Source organism: Acanthaster planci, linkage group LG17 (assembly GCF_054643075.1).
Source record: "Acanthaster planci isolate LZ-2023a linkage group LG17, COTS_SCS, whole genome shotgun sequence".
Classification (NCBI taxonomy): Eukaryota; Metazoa; Echinodermata; class Asteroidea; order Valvatida; family Acanthasteridae; genus Acanthaster; species Acanthaster planci.
The window spans coordinates 8,261,076-8,286,659 of record NC_141793.1 but is presented as its reverse complement, the minus strand read 5'-3'; the positions used below and the strand labels follow the sequence as shown (position 1 = coordinate 8,286,659).

The 25,584-nt window shown below is 37.4% G+C and overlaps 1 protein-coding gene across 4 annotated transcripts; it reads left to right on the top strand.

The window, feature by feature from the left end:
• Positions 1 to 6: 6 nt before the first annotated feature.
• LOC147796324 (uncharacterized) lies at positions 7 to 25,186 on the top strand. 4 transcript variants are annotated; one of them, XM_087147694.1, is made up of 5 exons: positions 7 to 215; positions 13,694 to 13,896; positions 14,199 to 14,258; positions 17,706 to 17,771; positions 19,440 to 25,186. In XM_087147694.1, exons 2-5 carry the CDS (start codon positions 13,744 to 13,746, stop codon positions 19,626 to 19,628), a joined length of 468 nt encoding a protein of 155 aa, XP_087003820.1. In that variant the 5' UTR covers positions 7 to 215; positions 13,694 to 13,743; the 3' UTR covers positions 19,629 to 25,186. The 4 variants fall into 4 exon arrangements, with proteins under 4 accessions (XP_087003820.1, XP_087003819.1, XP_087003818.1 ...); XM_087147693.1 differs by having other exon boundaries at positions 7 to 252; XM_087147692.1 differs by having other exon boundaries at positions 9 to 271.
• Positions 25,187 to 25,584: the final 398 nt, after the last annotated feature.

Below are 25,584 nucleotides of genomic sequence, written 5' to 3'. Positions count from 1 at the left end.
AACCGCATTGAATTTATGAGATAGTGTCTGCATGGCATGACGTGACTTCCGGATATTAACTCTTGGGGAAAAGTGCGGCGGTGTTGAGTCCTTGAATTTGTGCGTTAACGATGCAACAGAAAGGCTGTCTTTACTGTGGTGGCGAGATGGGAAAGGACACACTGTAGCTCTTTACCTCCAGACCACATGTACCGACGGAACTTGAGACGAGACAGGTTGGTTGTGCTGCGAATGTGGTCGACCACAGACGGAGTACGTTGTTTACAATAATGTAAGCTCGTAATACTCTTTCATGTCAAGATCCTACGCTGCGATCATTTTCTTAGTTCTGAATTTGTTTATGGTTTCACATCAAAATGACTTTACTTAAAGCCCCCATTTTTGAAAATCTGCCAAAGGCTGAAAATTTGTCCTAGTTGTGGATGACACATTTACATGTAAGTACATGTACATGCACATGTCATGTGGTGAACTTAACTGACATCTGTGAGACTGTGACCATTTAGTCGCCAGGCCCCTGATTTTGCCACCTTATGTCAAGTCTGATTGGTTTTTCATGGTAAGTGGCAAAATAAGGAAGCTGGTGACTAGATACTCATAGACATTATATGTACAGTACATGTACATTATAGATTTGTATGTGATATACATGTTCATAATAATGCTGGGTTTGTCAATTGCTTAGTGTGGTTGATATGGTGGGAATTGTTCATTTCGGTACCATTTTTTTTGTCATTTTAATCCTGCAAAACTGGTCAGACCCCACACAAAAAAACTCCAGTAACACTGTCTTTACATAGACGAAGGACGCGGACCCGGGCTGTAACATCTGGCCAATTACTGCTTTCTGGCATGCCTGTGGTGGTAGGTCCATAGCTAGATCGCAGCAAACGCTTGCTACGCACCACCTGTTTCACAACCACAAAACCCCTTTGTACCCTATGATCACCGCCGCAATTTGTTGATGGTAATCCGCATCCTTAAAACTTTGTGTACTGAGGTATAGGAAATTGAATATTCATGCCTTTGCATGCCTTTGTTGGTGCTTGGTACATGTATGATCTCATGACAACTTCATTGCCCGTAAGGAACTCTTTCTTCTGGGAATAAATAGCGTGGTTGTTTACCAAATTTTGTGTTTTGTTGGAATCATTTTTTATTATCACATTTGTACAAAAGCGTATTTTATGAGATTTCACAATCTTTCCCTGTGATGAAATAGTGCATTTTGTTCCTGATGAACTAATCTTTCCAGTAGTAGTGAACATTTTGTTGGCCAGTCTTGGCCAAATTCGTACATGTACCAAGTCTTTGAACACTGATGTATTGGACGGAGGAGAATAAAATTACAAACTTTGCATGGATAATGGAATAGTGTATCAAAATTTTTAAAAAGCTTATTTACGATGGCAAAAGTAGGTCTAATATCAGGAATTTTTCTCTATTTCGTGGTCACATTGATAATTTGTATTTAATTGCAAGCAAAATACTACAAGTATTGCTAGGATATTACTGGCCCCGCTTGTCCAGCAATGATGCAGGCAGCAAGTAATCAGGCATTTTGGGAATGTTCTCTATTGTTCGTCTGACTTGGCGGAGACCATCATTGAACACTTTGAAGTGCCTGAGTTGCAACTCCTTCTGTGTCCTTCCTCTGTGGTCTTTAGTGTGCTTCACTGGCCCTATATTTTGGAAATTTTAAACTTTAGATTGTTAGAAAATGAGACTTTCTTTCTAATAAATCAGCCATGCAAATTTGACTCCACCATGTGTCATGTGTTAAAAACACAGTTTCTCCTCATAATTTCTCTCAAAACTCAGAACCCATACTCTTCTCACATCAACCCTACAGTTATTGAGCATGATGTTGTAGTCATCTGCCTAGGTAAATCCAAAAGTTGAAATGTACAATGTATGTACAATGTACATGTAGGTCTTCCTTCTATTACAGAAACGGGATCCCCAAATGCCCAGTCCCTGACATGGTTGGGAACTTGCCTGCGCTATTGAAAAAACAAGTCAAACTTTACACAAGGTCTTTCTTTTATTTGCTAGAATTCTGATCAACTAATTTTCATGGAATTCAGAACAGAAATTCGTCATTAAAGAATCAGCTCGTTACAGTGGTCAACTTCTGGCTGAAAATGGATTTCTTGATTACACTACGTGAAGAAGTTGTTAAATTTATCTGGAACTGGTTAAATCAATCCAGAACTAGGAAAAGTGTCATCATCACATTTGTCAATCTGTACACGAGATGGACTACTGAGGTCCACATTCCACTTGAATTTGAGGATTCTTTGAGCTGCAATTTGACTGAATGCGGAAATGACTTATGTATTGTACCAGTGATGTTTATGGAACTTTTCCTGAGAACTCGCCCACCCCTCTTTAACGCCAAAAGTGGTACAGTATTTGGTATGTATTTTCTCTCTATGGTCAAACTGTGTCAATGTATTTGTACATGTAGGGAACAAAGACTGTCTAGGCTGCAAAGGTAAACTTTGAATGATAAACAAGTTGTAAGAAGTATAAAATCTAAGTAAAAAGAAGGAGTAGAGACATTAACGATGTCCTTGAGTTCAAGTAAAGATTGTTGATGGTGACGTGTACATACATGTATACATACATGTACAATTACAAATCAAAACATATCCTTGAAACAAATTGTAATTTTTTTAAACAAGTACTTTTATTGTGAATATACATGTACATCTGCTTCACCCCTCCAACAAATACACGTACATACATGTACATGTACATCTGGGCAGGGTTGGCTGATTGAAAGCACCTTGATTAAAATCACAAATTCAAATCAAATGATTTGTTTTAATCAAATAAGAAAAAATGAAAAAGGCCAAAATGTTACATTTTTTTCCCATTTTTTTCCATAACTTATAATTTTCCAGGTTTTGCACATTTTAAATGGGAAATCCCCATCTACATTTATGAGCCTTCAGTACCTGTAATTAATAAGAAGTACACGTATGGATGCACATGTGTTACACACAATCTGGGCTGACAGGATGTTGTTCAAGCCACTCAAATCAGATGTACATGTAAATTGGCTTTTTGGATTCTGTGTTGCTCTGTCCTATGGAAGTTCCTAGTCACAGCAGTCACAGAATTCAGTTCCTAGTCACACAACTGTTGGGGTGTCTTACTCATACTTCTTCCAATTTCTTTCTACAGTGTACATGTACAGTATGTAGGTTTAAAATTGATGAAACTGTTGCTTATTTCAGAAGGCAAGTTACAGTTGTTAATTTATTGTGCTGTTTCAGAGTTTAATGAGTTTGTGCACTTGTGCAATTTGGCTCAGTTAGTTTGTAACAAGATGCTGATCTTATTTATTTGAGTAACATTAACCGCTTTGAACCAATTCAGAAACCTGTTAATTGGTGGAAAATAACATCTGGAGTTTTTGTATCCTGTTCAGTTCAGTATCCCCATTTTATCAAATCTTTTCAATGATCCTGTGTGTTAAAGGGCTTAAAAAGAGCTTCAACCATAGGGCTACGTGTACGTGTAACAACTACAGCGATGACTCATGTACATGTACAAAGTGATGCCTGCTGGGCGCATCCATGTTTGTGCGCAAATCTATGGAAAACTCAAAATTTTGTATGGCTTTTGTAATATCAAATAGCCTAACCTGAATGCACAATCAGTCAGTGAACATTTCTTTTTGCTCTGTGCCAAAAAACACAAACACGTGGGCTTATGCGCTGTACATGAATTTTGCCGTGACGTTTTTAATCAGATTTTATCAGTACCCTATGTGCATGACAGCTGCTGCTCCAGAGCCGTCAACTCACTTAACACTGACTGAATTAAGGGGACAACTTTTAATTTAACTGAACTTATTCATCGAAAGACATGCATATGAAATCGGATAGCCTTGCTCGAATGTTAGGGAAACATTTGTTTTAAACTATTCAGCTATGGATGTAAATAAACATGTGCCATTGCTCTGTACATGTGCGCCTTATTCAAAAGACACATTGACATTTGCATATGTTGTACTTGAGCATTGCATTTAGAATACATATAATTCAATATCCATTCTATCTGATTTTAAATGTTCTACAAGCATGCACATGCAGTCAAAATGTCTGCGCCCAGGACAGCTTCAAATTTTCTCTGCACAGAGAATGAGAAGTTAGCGCTGTATGGCTTCAACATACATGTATCATTCTGATTGCTGTGGTAAATCCCATTGGACAGGACAAAAACACCCTCGTCTATGTAATTGAGATTATTTTTGCAACTATCATCAAATACAAACATGATAAATGAAACCTTCAGTTTTGAAAAGATAACATCCCAAGCTTCAATTTGACATAAAAAAACAAATGATTTCTGACATTTACATGTATTTTGGGAGAAAATAGTTAGTTTTTGGTTGTACAAGTTTGGTTACCCTGTATCTCGCAGAAGAACTAAATGTAGGTTGACTTGCCAACCTGGTTTTTGATAAAGGTCTTGCACGCAAGTTATCAGGCATATAACATATTTTTCAATTGAAAAATGCTACTGGTAAAAAGTGTAACAGTGTCTTCAGCTCTCAAAACTTGCTTTCAGTGTGTCGGTGGTCATGTTTGGTATTCTTGTTGGAAAGCTGTCTCTTGGGCATGCTCAGGCCTAATTTAAAAAGTGCCCTTTTTGTGTCAATTTTCTATACGCTTGAATGAATTTGAAACATGTAAAAGGAAAAATCTGGTTCTGTGCATGTTTATAAAGTGTAATACTAGGCAATTACTAACCAGCAGGGAAAAATCATGATGATCATGTACATGTATGTATGTACATGTAATCGTGAGTCCGGTGTAAAATGCCCCAGATTGTTAGGAAATTGAGATACAAAATCTAGAAGACAGACAGGTGCATAATTAAAGCATCCTCCAACAGGCAGATAAGGAATTTGTAGGCAGATGTTTGTGGAAACTCGCAAAGAAGCAGCATGTGCATATAAAAATGATAGGAAAATTGCTGGTATCCTATAATTCCATCGCTCAAAGAATATTGCAGTACCAGCAATACAAATGTATAAGTACTTGTAGATACTGCAAAATGAGGGACGTCTGCTAACATGCATGCTGCTTGTACTGTGTGGACGCTTGCAATGAAATCGCAGGTGACCCTTTGCTTCCAATTGACACTTGGCACCAACCATCGCAGATGGTTGTTTCCAGAATTTGTGTGAAAGGGCCTTAATATATACATGTACATGACACGCAGATACATGTGTAAATAGAATCTGCCAGAAAAGTGGGTATTAGATGTTGTCTTCACTGCACATTTTCTGATTAATTGCCCCCAACTTCACTCACATATTGGTACAAACATAATTCTTGAACAAAAATGTGCTATTGGTTCAGATGGTTGTGAACGATGGAAATTGGTTACCTTTTCAGGTTTTTCTCCAATTTCTAACCATTCACGAGTACATTGTAAAGTCTTTCCTTCCTCTGAACTAAACTTGTCTGGCTAAATATTCCAAAATGCTGTGCCAGCAGTTGTCTCTTTGTATACCACATGGTATCATTTTGCAGACATTGAAAAAAAAATGGACGGAGGCTGAATATACGTACATGTATATGGGTCATGCTATAAATCAGGGGTCCATTTTTTTTGTGTCCCTGTCAGATATGACTTTTAAACTTGTAAGTTCAGAACACATTTTCTAATTTCCAAGTGTGATGAATTAATGCAAATTACATGTACATGTACCTGCCAAAAAGATAGTAGTTTGAAATCAATTCTGGTGATATTTCAATGTCAAATAACAAAGTTAATATGTAACAGGGACACAAAAATGTCACACTTTTGGACCCCTGATTTCTGGAATTACATTGTACCCATATGTGAATTATCAATCAGGTTTGCTGAAACTTTTCATGAGTAAAACTGGTGAGTTTGTAATACCAAACAATTGGCAATAACAAGTGTATCTACCTGTAGCATTGCATAAAAAGTAAAAATTAGCATTATACATGCACATGTAAAGCACGCAGATCCATCGAATAATAGGCACTCATGGTACTAAGAAAAGTAAACAGACAAAAAGGGATACCAAAGAACCCATACAACCATACAACTTACAAGCGCTGATTACAACCTGGTGTGGTGAGCACCATTTTGAATGAAATGAGTTATGCGCTTGGTCAGGTGTAGATGTACACATGTTATATACCGGTACATGTTACTCGTATAATGTGGCTTATGGTATTCATACAGTGTATTAGTCTTGAAGGAGATCTAGGAGGATTTTGCAGGATTTGGTAAGAGACAGCCACTGGATTGTTGTGTGTATGTGTACCATGATGATACTTGGTACCTCTTGTGGGGATAAAAAATGTTCCATTGAGTTAATGCTCAGTGGAGGATTTTGAAGGATTCAGGAGGATTCCTTGCACAAATGCCTAGCGGGAAGGATCACGTACATTAAAAGTAGTAGGCCTATGATTCTTTGTACCTGTACATGTATGTAGTTGGGCACAGTTTACATGTACATGTTTTTACCGTAGCAACTAGCAACGTGTTAAAATCTTTCATTGCTTCATACTCTTCTGGTACAGTGCGCATGTACTCTGACAGTCAGTGAAATGCACCAATATACCGGTACATACACTGTACATGTATTATTCTGAAACTTGGTATTTAAGAGTGTTGATCAACTCGCCTGTTTCATGTGTGAGGAAAGGACTGACTTTACTTTAGCTGTACATTGTACATGTAGGTGTTTTCTGCACTTCATGCATGTACGTGTAAATGATCACATACATACATGTACTGGTACGTGTACATGTATGGCATTGGTCTCTAGTATTGCTGCAGTTCTGTTAGGTTTTCATTGGCTGTACATGTACATGACAGTGCATGAGTATGAGTATGAATAAACATGGTAAAGTGAAATCATTACAATCGTGTCACAAATATTTCATATAAATTTAATAAAATTATTTTAAAACAAATTGGGATGGATGTATTTACCCCATCCAGCTGTTTTACCGGATTTGTTCTTGTACCCTCTATCTGTGTACTTTTCCAAATGCACTGTAGATTACTGTACATGTATGTACATGTACATGTACATCGTGATGTACATGTGTAAGCATTTGTGCATATATTTCAGCAGTAGTAAATCAACACAAAGAATGGTTAAAAATTAAATGAAATACTAATTTCACTTCGACAAACGTGATGAATATTACTTTACAGGCAATTTAGACCAACTCAAAATATCCCACAAGGAAGACAATATTAATTCTAAGCACATCCCTTGTATACGTAGGCCAATGCTTACCAGAGTTGTGTGGGTAAAAGCCTTTTATTTTGTAGCGCACTAGCCTTTTGCTTGACCTACATGCTTGCCTTGGTACAAGACATTTCTGCACCAATGAATATTGCCTCTGCATCGGCCGTGCCAATTGCTAAGTCTGCCTGGCTCAGAAACCATACCACTGATGGCAGTGATAAACCCAATTTTCCTTAAGACGGGATTTGTTTTGATTGCATATCAAATACCTGCCACTGGACATTCGAGGGCGGTGTAGGACTACTGACATTTCAAATGTGAGACAGATATTCACCTACATAAACGGAACCGTACATGTTCACGTAGGCTGGAAAAACTCGGCTAATATTGAAAATACACACATACATGTGCTACAGCTGAGTCAATTCAGATAATTCACCAATCAAATATTTGATCTTCAATTCAATTGAATATCTGACTATAGACCTTTTCACTAATAAATTCATAATTATGCACGCATGTGCACAAATGGCCTTGGCAGCAAGAAGCGTGAGCGGGCCATTGAAAATGTACGGGAGTGTGACTGGTTTTCTGGCTTTGGTAATTTTTTTCTTTAAAAAATCCCATTAAATCATTTTTGCTGTTAGTACTAGTTTCTGATCTAAGTCGGATTTTAAGTGCTCTGTAAAAAGACTTAATTGTGACTTTTCCTGTGTGCACGAGATCGCCATTTCTTGGTACGGCCCTTTTCCATCATAAATATTATAAATTACATCGTTAGTGTTCTTGGAGCCAACCTATGCATTTTTTAATTCGAATCCAGCTTAGTTTAGAAACTAATGTCAAAGACGATTTAATGGGATTTTCTGAAGAAAAAATTAACAAAGCCAGAAAACCTGAGAGAAAATTATCATGATCAAAGTTGCATCCCCGTACATTTTCAATAGCCCGCTCATGCTTCTTGCTGCCAAGGCCATTTGTGTGCATGCGTTCATAATTATGAATTTATTAGTGAAAAGGTCTATTCAGTCTTACCAACCGGCAGATTGTTGATGATCAAACCATAATACAAAATCAGTTGCAATAACGCACACAATTGTATATTATAATCACTATACATGTAACAGCTTCTCTTGTCTAGGAGTATCTCTAGCCATGATTTAGTAAGATTTAAGAGATGAACACTACTTCTTGCCTTGTTGAACATTTTTATTTTAAATTTTTAATGAATAATTTACTTTTTGAATCATTGTAAGATTTCTGTGGCTTTTCATTTGAATTTGCTTAAAACAAGCCTCCATCGTGCAATTTTTCTCATTTAAAACAAAAGAAAATTCTCCCCTCCAGTTCATGAATTTTGAAATCAAATATTCAAATTTGGAAAATAATATTTGAATATTTGATTATCAATTGAATATTTGGATATTTGGCACTGCCCTAATATATGCTGCTGCATCATTCAAGATTCTGGGGTTTTCTTTGAAAATAAAAGCATGATGATTTGGTTATAAAAAGTCTTATACATGTACAAGCACTTTTTACAGGATGTAAAATTCTTTCCAGCACATTACTATTATCTGAAAGTGAAACCTTCAGTGACAAGCAGACCTGTTACATGTACCTCTACAGGATGTATCTACATGTAGACCTACCGGTATATGGCATACATGTATATGTAGACCTACTGGTATATGGCATACATGTACATGTAGCCCTACCGGTATATGGCATACATGTACATGTAGCCCTACTGGTATATGGCATACATGTACATGTACTATGCATTTTAAAATACAATGTACATGTACATTTGTCTTTAGTTCCTACCGGTGCTTTAATGTGAATTTTTGTTTTAGCTACACATTAGTCAAGGATACATAATTGTGCTCACCATTACATGTACCTCATAAATGATCTCCCTTGAACATGTTAAAAGATCAGTGTCACATTTTCTATAGGATACTCTAGGGAGGATGGCTAGATCATGGTCGAAATATCGGTACATACATGCACAGTAGAAATGGATGTACTGGTACATACATGCACAGTAGAAATGGATGTACTGGTACATACATGCACAGTAGAAATGGATGTACTGGTACATACATGCACAGTAGAAATGGATGTACTGGTACATACATGCACAGTAGAAATGGATGTACGGGTACATACATGCACAGTAGAAATGGATGTACTGGTACATACATGCACAGTAGAAATGGATGTACCGGTACATACATGCACAGTAGAAATGGATGTACTGGTACATACATGCACAGTAGAAATGGATGTACTGGTACATACATGCACAGTAGAAATGGATGTACCGGTACATACATGCACAGTAGAAATGGATGTACCGGTACATACATGCACAGTAGAAATGGATGTACCGGTACATACATGCACAGTAGAAATGGATGTACCGGTACATACATGCGCAGTAGAAATGGATGTACCGGTACATACATGCGCAGTAGAAATGGATGTACCGGTACATACATGCGCAGTAGAAATGGATGTACCGGTACATACATGCGCAGTAGAAATGGATGTACCGGTACATACATGCGCAGTAGAAATGGATGTACCGGTACATACATGCGCAGTAGAAATGGATGTACCGGTACATACATGCACAGTAGAAATGGATGTACTGGTACATACATGTACATGCACAGTAGAAATGGATGTACCGGTACATACATGCACAGTAGAAATGGATGTACCGGTACATACATGCACAGTAGAAATGGATGTACTGGTACATACATGCACAGTAGAAATGGATGTACTGGTACATACATGCACAGTAGAAATGGATGTACCGGTACATACATGCACAGTAGAAATGGATGTACCGGTACATACATGCACAGTAGAAATGGATGTACTGGTACATACATGTACATGCACAGTAGAAATGGATGTACCGGTACATACATGCACAGTAGAAATGGATGTACTGGTACATACATGCACAGTAGAAATGGATGTACCGGTACATACATGCACAGTAGAAATGGATGTACTGGTACATACATGCACAGTAGAAATGGATGTACTGGTACATACATGTATGTACTACTTTACTTCCACCATGCAAAGTTTCAAATCTTACACATTTTCTGAATGTGCATCAGCAAAGAAATGTGTTTTTTTTATTGCCTTATTGCAAATCCAGTCTTCTCACAGGCATCAGTTGGTGTTGATGACTTGTGTACATTCATGTGTATACATACATGTACATGTAGGAAGCGTGTATTGACAAACCATGTCTTCATGCTGTGAAGTGTTCTATACATACATGTAGGAGTGATTCAAAGTACTTCACCAAGGCATCAATTTAAAGGATCCACTTTTCAACTTTATGTTCAGTGTCCAGCTTACTAGGCTGAGTTTAATTATCTTTGACATTGTCAGCTTTATTCAAAATTATTTCCAGACCCATTTGTAGTTGTAGGGTTTGCCTATATGTGGCTGGCAAAACCATAGCTGGCCATCAATGACAGAATCCAGTGTGTTGCAAAATCTCACACACCCGTACATGTAACTACACTATTCAAACGTGAGATAAATACTACTAAAATACTACTACACTGTATTATGAAATAATCCCACCCCTTAAGCTTAAATGGGACAATGTAACTTTCTGTAAATTCTGGTAGCCCAGGCAAAATATTTTGCAGTGTTTGTAAAGAAAAAGGTGTGCAAATATCATTGGTTCTTCTAAATACATGTACATTTACAATTTGTACATGGATTTCAGACTTAAAGGCCAAAAAATTCTCTGGTTTCTGGTCACTGTGTGCATCACCATAGACCTGCGCATCTGCAAAATAAAGTTTTTATTTGGTACAATACAATGTCCAAAAGCTGCCAAACTGGCTTGATCAACTGGAATCCTGCTACTGTGTAATTTTAATGTCTTTTAGGTGAGGTACAGTGAGTTACATGTATAGTAAAGGAGTCCTTACATTTAGTCGGGCACTCTTTTCAGATGATGTCATTTCTGTATTATACATTTACATGTACATCTGGAAACCAGACAAACGAGGTGGTCTTATACCTGTGTACATGTCTACAAACTGAATATGCTTTTAAACAGGGGGCCAGAGTCTATATATTTCAGTGTTGGTCATGTTGGCAGCAGTGGTACGTACATGTACATGTACTAGTACATACAGGCACATGTGCGTTTACATCATTTGTAGGAATAAAAGTGAGGGGAAAAAAACCCCTGTGTGCCGTACCACTTTTGGAGCTAGCCCCTGACCAGAAACCGGAGACTTTTTGGGGGACCTAATGTTGGAAATGTGAACTTTGTATGGTCTTAATTAAAATGCAGAATGAATACTTTGTTGATGTTGACTCTCTGCCATGGGTGTCACAGGGCAGTGGGCAAGGGGAATGATTACCTCCCCATCTCAAACTCTTCCCCCCCCCAAAAAAAAAAATAGAAAAGGAGAGAAAAGTACAAGTGAAAGAAGGGATGAAAGGAAAGAAAAATCACAAGTTTGCATGAAAAGACCTTGAAAATAACTCCCTTCCACTGTGAATGGTTTATCAGTTCGTTGCCAGGCCTCCTGCCTGGAACTTCTTCCCCATGAAAAATGCCTCTCCCATCCTCTCCCATTCCAGAGAAACATCCTGCCTTGTAACAAGAGCCCAGATTGTGCGGTGTTATATAACTTTCTTTTGTTCACGAACCTGGCACAGTGCACTGCTGAGCTCTTTTCAATAGAGGCCAGATTAGCATCCAGCGGTGCTGTGTTGTTCATCGCTGCGGTGGAAGAGCGCTTTTGTCGGCGCTGGTAATCCACTCTCACTCTAAATGCCCCAAACCGTGGTATTCAAAACAAGGCTGGATTATCTCCTCTTTTGAGAGTGAAAAAATGTTTGTAATGCCCAGCAGCCTGGTCTTTTATTCCAAGTACGCTCTTTTGTTACAAGGCCAAGTTCCCTTTGTCCGAGTTCGGAGACCCCGGGCCATACATATACAGCATATGTACCGGAATCCCAGCAGGAAGTGGTTAAAAGTATCCAACCATAGTGTTACTCTGAAGAAGAAAAAAACCTTAATGTGTCACCCTTCCATTGCCAACTGTAAAAGCTGTGTTGTGTAGAGTTATATACCTACATGTATAGCTGTATACATGTAGTATTCATTCATTGGATACATTTGCAGGTACATATACTTTTAGATAATTAAGTTGATACCATCACCTCCATGATTGTTATGATGATTGTCTACATGCAAGTTGAAAATACACATACACATATTGATTACCATTATACATGTATGTGCTAAGGTGTTTTCATATTCCCGTGTACATGTACATGTATGTCACACATCACTGCTCCACTCAATCCATTTTGACCATTTCTCTGCTGTGATGCAGAGAGCTTTGTAATCTAGCCACCACTAGTCATTACAAGGTAATCGTTAGTCAATCACTACTTAATCACAAGTCATCACAACGTAATCATTAGTCAATCACTAGTCATCACTAGGTAATATTAGTCAATCACTACTTAATCACTAGTCATCACAAGGTAATCATTAGTCAATCACTAGTCATCACAAGGTAATCATTAGTCAATCACTACTTAATCACTAGTCATCACAAGGTAATCATTAGTCAATCACTAGTCATCACAAGGTAATCATTAGTCAATCACTACTTAATCACTATTCATCACAAGGTAATCATTAGTCAATCACTACTTAATCACTAGTCATCACAAGGTAATCATTAGTCAATCACTACTTAATCACAAGTCATCACAAGGTAATCATAAGTCAATCACTACTTAATCACTAGTCATCACAAGGTAATCATTAGTCAATCACTACTTAATCACAAGTCATCACAAGGTAATCATAAGTCAATCACTACTTAATCACTAGTCATCACAAGGTAATCATTAGTCAATCACTACTTAATCACAAGTCATCACAAGGTAATCATAAGTCAATCACTACTTAATCACTAGTCATCACAAGGTAATCATTAGTCAATCACTAGTCATCACAAGGTAATCATTAGTCAATCACTACTTAATCACTAGTCATCACAAGGTAATCATTAGTCAATCACTACTTAATCACTAGTCATCACAAGGTAATCATTAGTCAATCACTACTTAATCACAAGTCATCACAAGCTAATCACTAGACATTCAAGCTCAGATTTATTCAAATGAAGTGTGTTACAGGCATTGCATTTAGTCCTGTGATATTGATTCACAAACTTATGTGATATTTCTACATCTTTACAAAGTGTATAGGTGTACACATGTTGAATTTAAGATCAGCTTCTTAGCCTGATCATTCAAGTATTCTATAAAAGTTAAAAGTCACAGTTAACATTACGCTTGGATGAGTCTTGAAATGAATCAGTTCTTGGAAATGTTGTCTATCTGTTGCAGATTCTAGCCAGTTATTACAACAGAGACGGGTGGCTCCTTTGATAGTAGCAATGAATTCTTCACTCATCAAGCCCTTGGCAGCAGGCCTAGCTATTCCTGGCATCTACCTGATGTACAAGTTTCATGAATACAGAGAAAAGGAGAGAAAACGAGAACGTTGGAGGTTAACGGAACGAGAATTACAAACACTCAATCGAAAAATTGTGAGTACATCTACATACTCATTTCTTTTTCTCTGTGAACAAGTTTCCAAGTCAATAAGGTACCTGTAATTTAATATCACAGTTTGGTACTCCTATCAAAATACAAGCCACATAGAGTAGATAAGAACGACGATACTAAGGCATTTAATGCTATGAAAACTTCAAGGGCGAGTCTATAAGAAAGTGGCCTTTGCTTTATGTCCTTTATGTAATGGCTTGTTTCTTTGATAACACAATCACTGTTCACAAAGATTAGTAATATAAATATTCTTGTGGGTATTCTTCATCCACAACTTCAACAGAACACTACCGGTAGAATAAAACCACTGAAATTCATGAATGTCTGCGAGGGTAAACTCAAGGTATGTATGGGACATACCGGTATGTTTTGCGTAATAGTAAACTTGCCCTGAAATAAACAAGCATGCATATATGCATAAGAGCAATTAGTACTGATGGAGTGTGGGGCTTTGGGAATAAGCAGAACTTGAGTAGAGCAACCTACACAAAATACCGAAAAGATAGACATAATTATTGCACTCAAAACACAAGACTGCATGAGGGAAAAAACAATGAAAGATCAATGCATTTAAAGGGAAAAAAAGAAGAAAAACATTATGCTCTGTTATTGTAATCGTAATACTAATAAGTGCCTTACTGAAGTAGCATTCAAGGTACCTTACTGAAGTAGCATTCAAGGTACCTTACTGAAGTTGCATTCAAGGTACTTTATTGAAGTGTTCAAGGTACGTTACTGAAGTAGCTTCAAGGTACATGTACATGTACCTTACTGAAGTAGCATTCAAGGTATCTTACTGAAGTAGCATTCAAGGTCTCGTGTGACTGGTGTCCTATTCAATTTAGACTCATAGGAAATGTTGTCTCTTTTTACTCTCAACTTCTACTATCCCTGGTACGTACAATGTAGTTATCATTGCTCTATGTATACTGCTTGTGAGTCATGTGCCCATGAGTTGGTGAAGGCTCTAATTTTGTACTACACAGGCTTTGCCAAAGGGTTCCAGTGCCCAAAATTTCTACGTTGAGTTAGTGTTTTGCATATTCGTATTCACTGGCAAAGAGCACCTTGATGGATATACATGTAGCACTCATACGGTAGCACTTATCCAATACTGATAAAACTGTAAGTACATGCATAAAGACCAGTTCTTGAAAGAAGTGCTAGTATACTGTCCTTAACCTCTTACATACGGTCCCGATTCATGTACATGTAGAGTTGTGCATGAACCAACACGACCACATTGGCATTGATTAGTGAATATTGATCTATACATCACATTATGTTATCACTCTTACATGTACTGGCACTGTACATATGTACATGTACCTTTTGCCAAACAGCTAAGCATGTGTGAAAAAATATCATGTCTTGAGTAGAGTGATGTTGACTCAATTGATTATCATGTCTAATACTGGGAGGAGAAGTGTCCTTTGTGAAATGCTGTCACATCTGATTGTTTCAACCTTGAAATGGTACATGTTCACACATTTATTGCTCTTAAATACCTCAGACAGTCTCCCTATTCAACAACGTGCAACTTGACCGTGCATTAACATTTGTTAATGCCCGCTAAGATGTAATAATGCCCGCTGTGTAAATCACGCGCTGGCACCTGGATACAACACTGCTTACTGCATCCCTTTTGGTCATGAGTCAGTATGCGACGCAAAACGCAGAACATGCCATGCACGTGCCAAGTCCATATACATTGTACATGTACATTGTGCAAGGAGATTCTATTGGACAACTCGAAAAAGGAATACACCATAAGATGGACAGGTGTGTTTGGGAGATGAAAGTAAACTTCTAGAATAACATTGTTGGAAATCCATCATACATTGACTTCTTTTGACTCTCTGATTAAAGAGGTTATTTGTGAATGGGACTGAATACAAGTACATGTATGTGCTTGATATATCACCTTTTATTAAATCGTAGATAAAAGGCATTATACTCTGCAAGCTATTATCGGTTATGCTATGCGCACATTGTGTTTAGCAATGGGTTTTACATGTACAGGTACGTGTGGTAAACAAGCAGCGCGACCTTTGACCCTGAGCTTGCAACAGCCTGTCATGTCACAAATTTAGTTGCGCGCGCAGGATGGGTGAAAGAGCGCACTCATTATGCAAAGAAAAGAATTCGAGGATCCAATGAAAAACATGCGATGACATATCGGAGCGCACAGTGAGATGCAAATTGAGCTAGCGTAAAAGAGAGGAGCCAATCAAAAGTTGTTACGTGTAATCAACGCCTTTCTTCTGGAGGGAAAAACTTGGACTTAAGCCATTCTGCCACAGTTATCCTTAGGAGATGGTGGGTTTCATTCTCCACCTGAATTGATTTATGTTCAGGTACATGTATTACGTTTGGCATTTTCAGGCAGACAACCAGTAAAGCCCACATTTTTGCTTATTAAACATTGTGAAAGTACAGTAACCATAGCGCTTGCTTGTTTCAAAAGGCTATGTTTCCGACCAAATGTTCAACATTGGTGGGAACACACCTGCACTCCGACTTGTAAACTTTGTATACATATACTTCCTCCCCCTTTTTGCATTTAATGTAATGTGGTTTTTCTTATAGCTCGGGTCCGGGTCTCGTGCACCCACTGACTGACTTAGTTTAGCTGGTTGTGGACATTTGCTCTAGGGGGTACCCCACTTCAATTATTGGTTATAACTTGGGTCTGGGTCTGGTACACCCGCTAAGTTGGGTCTGGTGCACCCACAAAAATTTGATTCCGTGTCCGGCTTTGCCAAATTTCGGTAACCGGCACATTTGGTTGAATAAAGAAGAACACGACTGTGGAACATTCACATGAATCAGTTGTCAGTTTCAAGTCATTATTGAGTCTCAGTATAAACACTGATTATGCCCTCTCCTGCGGCTTGGGCATTAGTCACGTCCATTCTCCTGAGCCGGTCTGAAACGCACATTGAAGACCGGCCAAGCACATTTTATTCCTATGTGTTAGTTGCAAGTACCGTAGTGTGGGTAATACTTGCAATTTGAACATTCATGTACAATGTACACATGTACAGATCGATAGTCTCTTCTCTAATGTGGTTTAACAGATGGACGATTATTTTTGAAAAGAATATTCTGGATGCATGTTATTAGTGCCCCAGTGGTATAAACATGCTAGCAGTGGATCTACATGTACGTGTAGATCTACACGCTATCATACATTGTACATGTACGTTTTTTGTGATGTACATGTATATTTAAGAGCACCAAAGAACAAGTACATTATATGTTTTACTTGTGTATCTTAAAGTATCATCTTAGCAGAGTGCACATTTCAGTATTAACCTTGACAGTCCTAAATTCTCCAAAAGGCAGGTGTAACATTTTCTTATTATTCCCGCTCTTTGGACCTTTGGGTTATAGCATGGACAGTCTTCCTGATACAATAATCTCAGAATGAGATTAACTTTTTAGAAAATGTCTCCCAGATTTGAGGTACCTGTACGTGTGTGAGCTGTTGTATTCATTACTTCTATCAAATGCTGGTTGTGACCAGGGAACTCTGCAGTTTTGTTTTAACATTTGTGAGTCATACATGTACATGTACAAATGTCATTAATGCAAAGATATCGTTAGATTTGAGATACCTTTATTTTTTTGAATTAAAAGGGAAAAAGCTATGAGTCTTTTTAAAGTAAAACACAGGTACATTACAGGTATTCCTGTAAGCAAGACATTCCTTTCAAGGTGATGCATATGTAATTGCTTCCTATCATGAGATTCTCTGAAAAATATGCTTTTTGTTTATATTACACAGCAACAACTGTTAAAGAAGTTGGAGAAGTATGAAGTGGCTGAACCAATATCTTCCAAGGATGAAGAGGTACTTTAATATAAAATGAAGACGGAAAGCAGTGAGAGGCATTGATACTTGGTACCTCAAGAATTACATGTGCAGTTTATTAGCAGACATGTATATCTGTATACTACAGGCCTCTGGATGAATTCTCTTGAATGTACATGGTACCGCTACATGTATCTAAGGCACATTAGAAAGGGCATTAGATACACATACCTTCTCTCGTCCACAGCTGGAAGATTTTGAATCTTCCAGTTGTGGACTAGAGAAGGGTTGTTTGCACAACAGTTGTCGTATTGGAGCAAATTAATCACCTCCTAGCATAAATGTACACAGTACATGTCCCTCAGCATTTGTGTCTTTATTTGTATTGTAGTTGAAAAAATCTCACTATGTACATGAATATACATGTAGGTTAATCATGGGGTAAATTTGATGAAAATTTTTACACGTACACACGTATTATTGTACACTACATGTACACATGTATGTACTTAGTAATATTTTCTGCCAGTTGCATGTTCATGTAGATGATAAAGTCAACTTAAGTGTTACATTTTGGTAGTGTACTGGCCCAGCATGGAATCTTGTGTCTGTCATAAACCTGTAGTCACTTGGTAGGGTGTGTTGGTCTGTTTTCCTGGCAATCACAGCTGATCCTGAAGACCTACTGACACACTGATTGATCGGTAGACATTTATGGCAGGACATAAGGCAGCTGGGGGCTATTGATAATGTAGAGTTGACATTGACCTTCAAGGCACACCTGGTATTTTCACAGGATTTTCCAATAAAAGCACTCATATACCCTAGTGCTCATACTGTACGTGTAGAGAGAGTATGTACATGTACATGTACATGTACATCAACAGGCTGTGCCAATGAGATTAGCCAAGCTAATGTCATTACATGCAGGTCTGAGTCACTCACTGGGCAAGGATGAACCAACCTGAGTTAGACACATCTCATAATTTGATTCTGTGTGTTGATATTGACGCTTTTCAAAGTTTGAAAGGTTTTCAGGGTTATAAACTTACATGTACATGTATGTAAAATACATACATTACATACATGTACATGTAACTGATGATAAGTTACATGTATCTTATTATCATGCATGTGATTCCCCAGGCATGCCTGTGCTCAAAGCATACATGTACATGTACATGTACAATGTACATGTACATCAGGTATGCAACTTTTCCATGGATCAGCTGATTTCCTTGTTTTTCACTTCACACTCACATGCCATTGAAAATTGAAAAACACTGTTGATAAGTTTTGTAAAGATTGGAATTTCCTCATGTTTTGGTAAAAGTCCAAGTTGCATGGACTTTGACATGCAAAGCTTTACTTCCACAACTCATGTTCCAAATTTCTAACATTCCTGTGCATACATACCCTACATGTACATGTGCATTTATGTCCATAATGTTAACTTTCAAACCAGGTGTCTTTTTTATTCAGTTGATTAAGTTATCAATTTTTGACACGAAAGAAGCGATGAAGTCAATCTTTGCATTAACGTTGCATTCAATATGGTGGAAACGCCAAATGAGTCTCAAGGTAATACAGTACCAGCATGCATGTTACCTTGGCAAGATGTAACATGAACATGTACATAATCAGATTTATGGTAAAAAAGTACATGCTGTCTGTAAAGATTGATTGTAAGCTTGTCTTTGTTTGCAGTGTGTGGTATGTATGAGCAGCAAAGCATCCATCTGCACTGAGCCATGCAGCCATCAAGTCATTTGTCGACGTTGTTTTGTCAAGACAATTCAGATGGCTGTGTCACAGAGGTTACTGCCACTGCGATGTGTCGTGTGCCGGGCCAAGATCACCCAGCTACAGCAAACAACACACACATCTGCTTCATAGAGTGGCAATGGGCTTCCTCTTTACATCAGCATATAGCCATGCACTTTGTACAGAAAAAAATATGGCTATTTTTCCCCCATTAATTTATTCTGTCGTGGTCACAAAGAAGAAGTCTTTCATAAATTTTTTGCATAGTTTTATGAACTTTTGAAATGTTTTTAGAACTTAGCATCTTTTTGGTAGAAATTGAAAAACTTTGGAAATGAAGTACTAGGCTTTCCCTAATCATTGTAACTATTGGAATGTAATATTCTTAGAAAATTTGAAAGCAAAAATACATTTATCTTTCTTATCATGCTACTAAACATGCTTGCTACATATAAAAGGGCATATAACCACTGTATAAGATTTAAATGTGCATTTGTTCAAATTGGTTACAGTGTATAGGAAGCTATATGTTATGATTGGGTAGATATCATTCATGTATTTGATAAGTCACATAACTTTTTCCCTTAAAAATGGCATTTTCACCAAAAACAGTGTTGCATCTTTGAACTTCAAACAATTACTAAAAGGAGTTAAGTTGATTCCTTTCTACATGAACATGTTCTATGCTTGAATGTCTACATGTAAATTGACTATGCCAACCAAGTTTCCTGCGTGCTTATTCCGGGGACAGTTTCAGGACAGGGCTTCTTAAATAATGCAAGATACTTTTATTTTAAACCTTTTTTACTTTAAGAAAGTTTTCACAGTTTATGAAAGTTGAAGGTGATATTGAAATGAGTCATTTGTGCTTATACACATTCCTGCATAGTAAATGGGTGTGAGTTGAAGTAGTAATTTCTTCCTACCATATTTGCTGCCTCAATTTTAAGCAGAGCAAGATAGACCCAACAATGAAACTTTAACTTGGAAAGATAAAGAAGGTTTCTTTCTGTTCTTGTTTATTTTTGGGAGTGGGATTGGAGTTGAACTGGAGGCAGTGCATAGCGCAGTACATAGCACAGTGCACAGCGCAGTGCACAGCGCAGTGCATAGCGCAGTGCATAGCGCAGTGCATGGCACAGAGCAAGGCTATCAGTGATAAAGACCAGTGGTTTGTGGGTACCAGGGTCTGATGCATTATGGGATATACTTCTCTGACCAACACATTGACACTAATTACTGCCTACATGTACTTGTGCTAGGTACATGTATGCATCATCAGTGACGTGTATATGTGGAAGTCTTCAGCATGTTGATTAATTGAAAACTCAGGAAAACCAAACATACTGTACACGCACATGCATATGAATGTATACCGCTAGAGTAACAGTGTAAAGACAAGCACAGTTGTACATGCGCATGTAGTTGTACTATTCGGTTTGCTGCCCCCATGTGGAGTTGTGTGGGCTAGTTCACTCAAACATGAATGCACTAATTGGACAATATGGTCATGAAAGGTTTGTAATGAAATTCCCCAAAGTTGAAATGTGCAGATTTGCATTATGAATACTTTGCCTGACATGGCAAAATTGCATTTGAGGGAGCTTCCGTGTAGAGTACTGTCAGACTGTAAGAATCAGCAGCCCATGTAACAACTTGTGAATGAAAAGTCTTTGGTAAGTTAATACACACTGAAGGCCAGTTCTTAATGTACAAACCTAAACATGTACAGTATGTATGTATATCTGTTACCCAGTAGTTTGTCATGCCATAAGCCACTGAACAATCCAGGTTCCCTGGTTTTTATCTTTATATAAGGCTTGTGGAGTATTCTTTTTTCATTTTCTTTGTTGAAAGAACTGATATTAATATTCCATATAATTCCTGGGGCCATCTTGTATTAATGTTCATATACAATGTACCTCATAAAGATATCCACGCCATACACGCCATACACGTATACAGCTCTTCCTATGGTAATTCACCAGATTTACATAATCTTGGGTACAGTGTTAGTAAAGATAGTTTGAACAAGATGACTTTCTACACTAAGAAAGCAATGCCTGTTCGGTTCTTTCCTATAAAAGACATAGCTACATGTACATGTCACTGTGAAAAATACACGCATCATGCTTGGTTTGTCTTGAATAACATGTAATTTCACATGTTGGTGCTGTCAATTTGATTATGTGAATATTCAAATGCATCAGCAGTGGTACTTAGCTACATGTACCTGCTACTCATGGTTGGATAACCCTTAAAACTTCCTCGCAAAATGATATCAGTTGAATTTGATGGACCCCTATTAGTTAGAAACTAAGTAATTGAAAACTACTTCAGCACAATTGTGAAAGATGCTCAATGATCCTTAAAAATGACTCCAAACCATCTCCCCTAGTACATGTGCATAGCATGACTGAGGTATTTCTTAATTGATCAACAGGTTTCTCACAGATGTCTAAATTACGGAAGAGCTAGAATGTTATTAACATGTTGATGTAGCATAGGGATAGCGTGCAGAGGTTGATAATATTGTTTGTCTGTTCAGTACAGTATTGTTGGTAAATGTATACAATGCATCAATGTAGTAGTCATATAAAATAAAACAAAAGCAAAGAACTTGTACATATTTTAGATGACCTTTATGAGAAATTTTAATGGAAAGCAATAAATTTGTTAAATCAAAAATTTTACAGACTACAATCAATGTATAAACATGCTTAAATACTAATTTAAATGAAATGACTGGATAATGAAAATAGGAAATAGATTAGTTTATTGACAGTGGTACATGGATAGTGTGAAATGTTGCATGACTTAAGTCAGGGGAAACAAGGCTATTTGTTGGGCTTGATTGTGTTCATAACATGCTTCCATTTATCTGACACAGTGTTAATCAACTATGCATGTATATAATATCACAAAGACCAAATGCTGTCCTCTCCATAGTCCAAAGGGGTTAAGGCAACACTATCTTATCTGTCAATGTAACTTGCTCAATTGAGATAACACATGTAGGTAAAGGTGTCTATAAATCTGACTTGATAATGCTTGGCTAAACTAGTGAATGAATTTTTTGACAGTTTTGGGATTGTGATAGTTTTGTCTCGGACTGCCATTGTACATTTAATTCTGAAGACATTTAAAAGTTTAGGTGTTCCATGAGATGTGACAATGATTTCTTAATTTTGTTTTGAATACCTCTTTAAAGGTATTCTTAACCTCTGTCCAACTTAAAATGCCAAAGAGAAAGAAACTCATTATCTTTTTGGAAAAGGTACATATGGCAAAGTTTATCAGCTGTTATCATTTAGGCAAGCTGTCATGTTAGCGTTAAACAGTGACAGAAAAGTTCAATACAGTATGCTTATACTGGTAAAAATTGTATCAAAATTAAGTGATATGCTTGTACATGTGAAGTGCTATTCCATAGCACTGTACATTGAGCCCTTGCTACTGGCATTTTTTTTAGGTGTGTGCCTTTATCCTGTGATCTGTAGATATCGTTTGATGATCAAGCTAAGAAATACATGTTGTTTTCTCTACAAAATGTACTTGATATGGCGTTTTTATCTAGATTATGGCCCTACCATCTCTCTGTTATCTTGTCATTAACATAGTTAAGAAAATAATAAGGCAGCCATTGTTACTTGTAAACAATTTCAATGTGCCTTTGGAATAACCGAAGTTGGAATCTTATTGGAGAGAAATTCTTCATAAAGCTGAGTCTGCACAATCCATTGTTTGCCCGTCAGTGCTTTTTGGGCGATACCCTTTTTGTTTTGGGAAGCGAATTGGTAATATTTGGGGCATAGCTTGAGTTACGAGCTTTCCGATGAAATGTCAAAAAAAGTAAGAAGTAATAGAATAAGTTCATATCATAAATTACAAGCATCCTGCTTCCATTTCTAAGAGTTTCATTAGGTAGGAACGTGTTTCTATTTGTGCACATACAGCACAATGACCGCTGGGTTCAGTTTGATCACTACAAAGCTCCATTATTTTTTTTTATTTAGCTGTGTGAAGCCCTTGAATAACAACATACTTTGTTTATTACTAAAGGTGTATGAAGCCTGCCACAAGAAATTGAGGGTTCTTCGAGAATGCTTGTAACCAAGTAATTTTCCAGTAATCCGCTATTGTATCTCAAACCCTTGCATGTGTACACGTCAACACTTGAATGGCCTTCACAAATTCAAAAACCAACTACCGACAGTAATTTCCAAGAATGGGTCTTTGGATGCATGATTGGAATAGGCTTTCTATTATTTACTTCAAAATGACAGCTTGCCAGAAAGCATAATTTCACAGGGAGTTTGTCCAATAACTATCTTTAAACTGAGTATGCTTTTCAACCATAATTTTGTCAGTTACTTGAATGGATTGTACAACTCCCAGATCTTCTAACATTCACATGGAGGATACTTTGGTGGATTACATGTAGGTTACATAGGGTGTGATGCCCCTTGAAATTTAGATATAAGTATGTACCATTTATTTCCTGCTCAGTGGAAGGTTTCAGAGGATCCAGAGAAATTTCTTGAAAACAATCCCCTTGTGTTTAGGTTGCTCATTTGGCTGGTATGTTTATGAATAGTGATAAGTTAGATACTTCAAATGTGATTTGGTGGAAGACTTTTCTCCCTTGCATGTCCTAAGAATACTGTAACCATGGTGCATGTAACAGCAACTGTTATTGACAAAACTGTCGATTTGGAAGATGTATGCTGCTCCCTATGCATACCCGGCTGGAGCTTCAAGGCAACAGTTGGGAGGAAAACCTTCAGACTATTGACACACTATTGACACACAGCTAGACTTGAGTGGTTTAGTCAGGAATCAGGAAGTGTCAAGGTTACTCTTACATGTAATTGATTAACTTGAAACTGCAAAGAAAATTTGCCCAGGTAAAAAATGGAACCTGTATTGTATAACATGTTGGTATGAACTTGACCTGTACAGCGTCTTGTGATTATAAGTAGCCGGTGCCTCACCTGCTGTAACGTCATTTGTTAACGCCATTCGTTCTTTGTCCTTGGGTTTAAAATCAATATCCATTATTTTGTTTCATGGTCACTGTTTTCAGCTTTCAAGTAAGGTTATAGGTTTCATTTACTCTTGATCCTTTTTGTTGAGTGTGGTATTCAGAAGAACCAATGGCAGAATAAGTGGTTCTAATGCAAGACAACTGTATACATGTACTGTAATCATTGACCTAATGGGGAATCCGCTATGCTAACTTTCCCAACTAGAGACCTTGTGACTGGTTCATGTTTAAAGTGACTGGAAGACAGACATGTCATATGGTGAATTCATCAAATATTATTCAATGGTAACTTGCTCAAATGTTATGAAATCAGTACAATATTTGATATGTGAAGTGTGAACCAGATCTCATGGAATGGCTTGCTTTATGCATAACTTGTTTTAAAAATATAGTCAATCTGTAAGATGCACTGTTGGCATATAAACAGTGTACTTAGTGATTCTGGCGAAATGTACGTCAATTTTTCAGTTAATGTAGGCAGTTTAGAGTACTTATATGTATAGTATAATACAAATTAAAGTGTATGAGATCCAGTATGTATATAGTGCTGTAGGAACAAAATTAAGTGTTCACTTGAGATTGTATCTTTTATTCATTCAAAGGTGTAATAAAATTTTAGTCATGAACAGTAAACAGAAATTTAGTCACATATTGGGTCATGAGTGAATTTTGATGCTCATTCCCCTGTGCCCCCCCTCTTCATTATTCCCCCTTCATATTCCTGTGGAATACTTGATTAATTAGGTAGAACATAGACTGATCAATTTATCACCTGTAACTGCCCCACAAAGTGACAAGTTGCATGAAGGATAAATATCATGCAGCACCAGATGCGTCAGTCTATGGTGCAACCGAAACATTCTTGGACTAAATTACTCTCGGGGAATAGGGAGAGTGGTAGGCCAGGTGGGTGGGGTGGTAGGGTCTATTTATTGTGGTGTGGAATGGCCTGGTATGCAGCGAGTACGATTCCAAGAAAATGTAATGTGAAAGGATGGATTAGTATACCAATAATTAAAGTTATACAGTACCTCATATTCT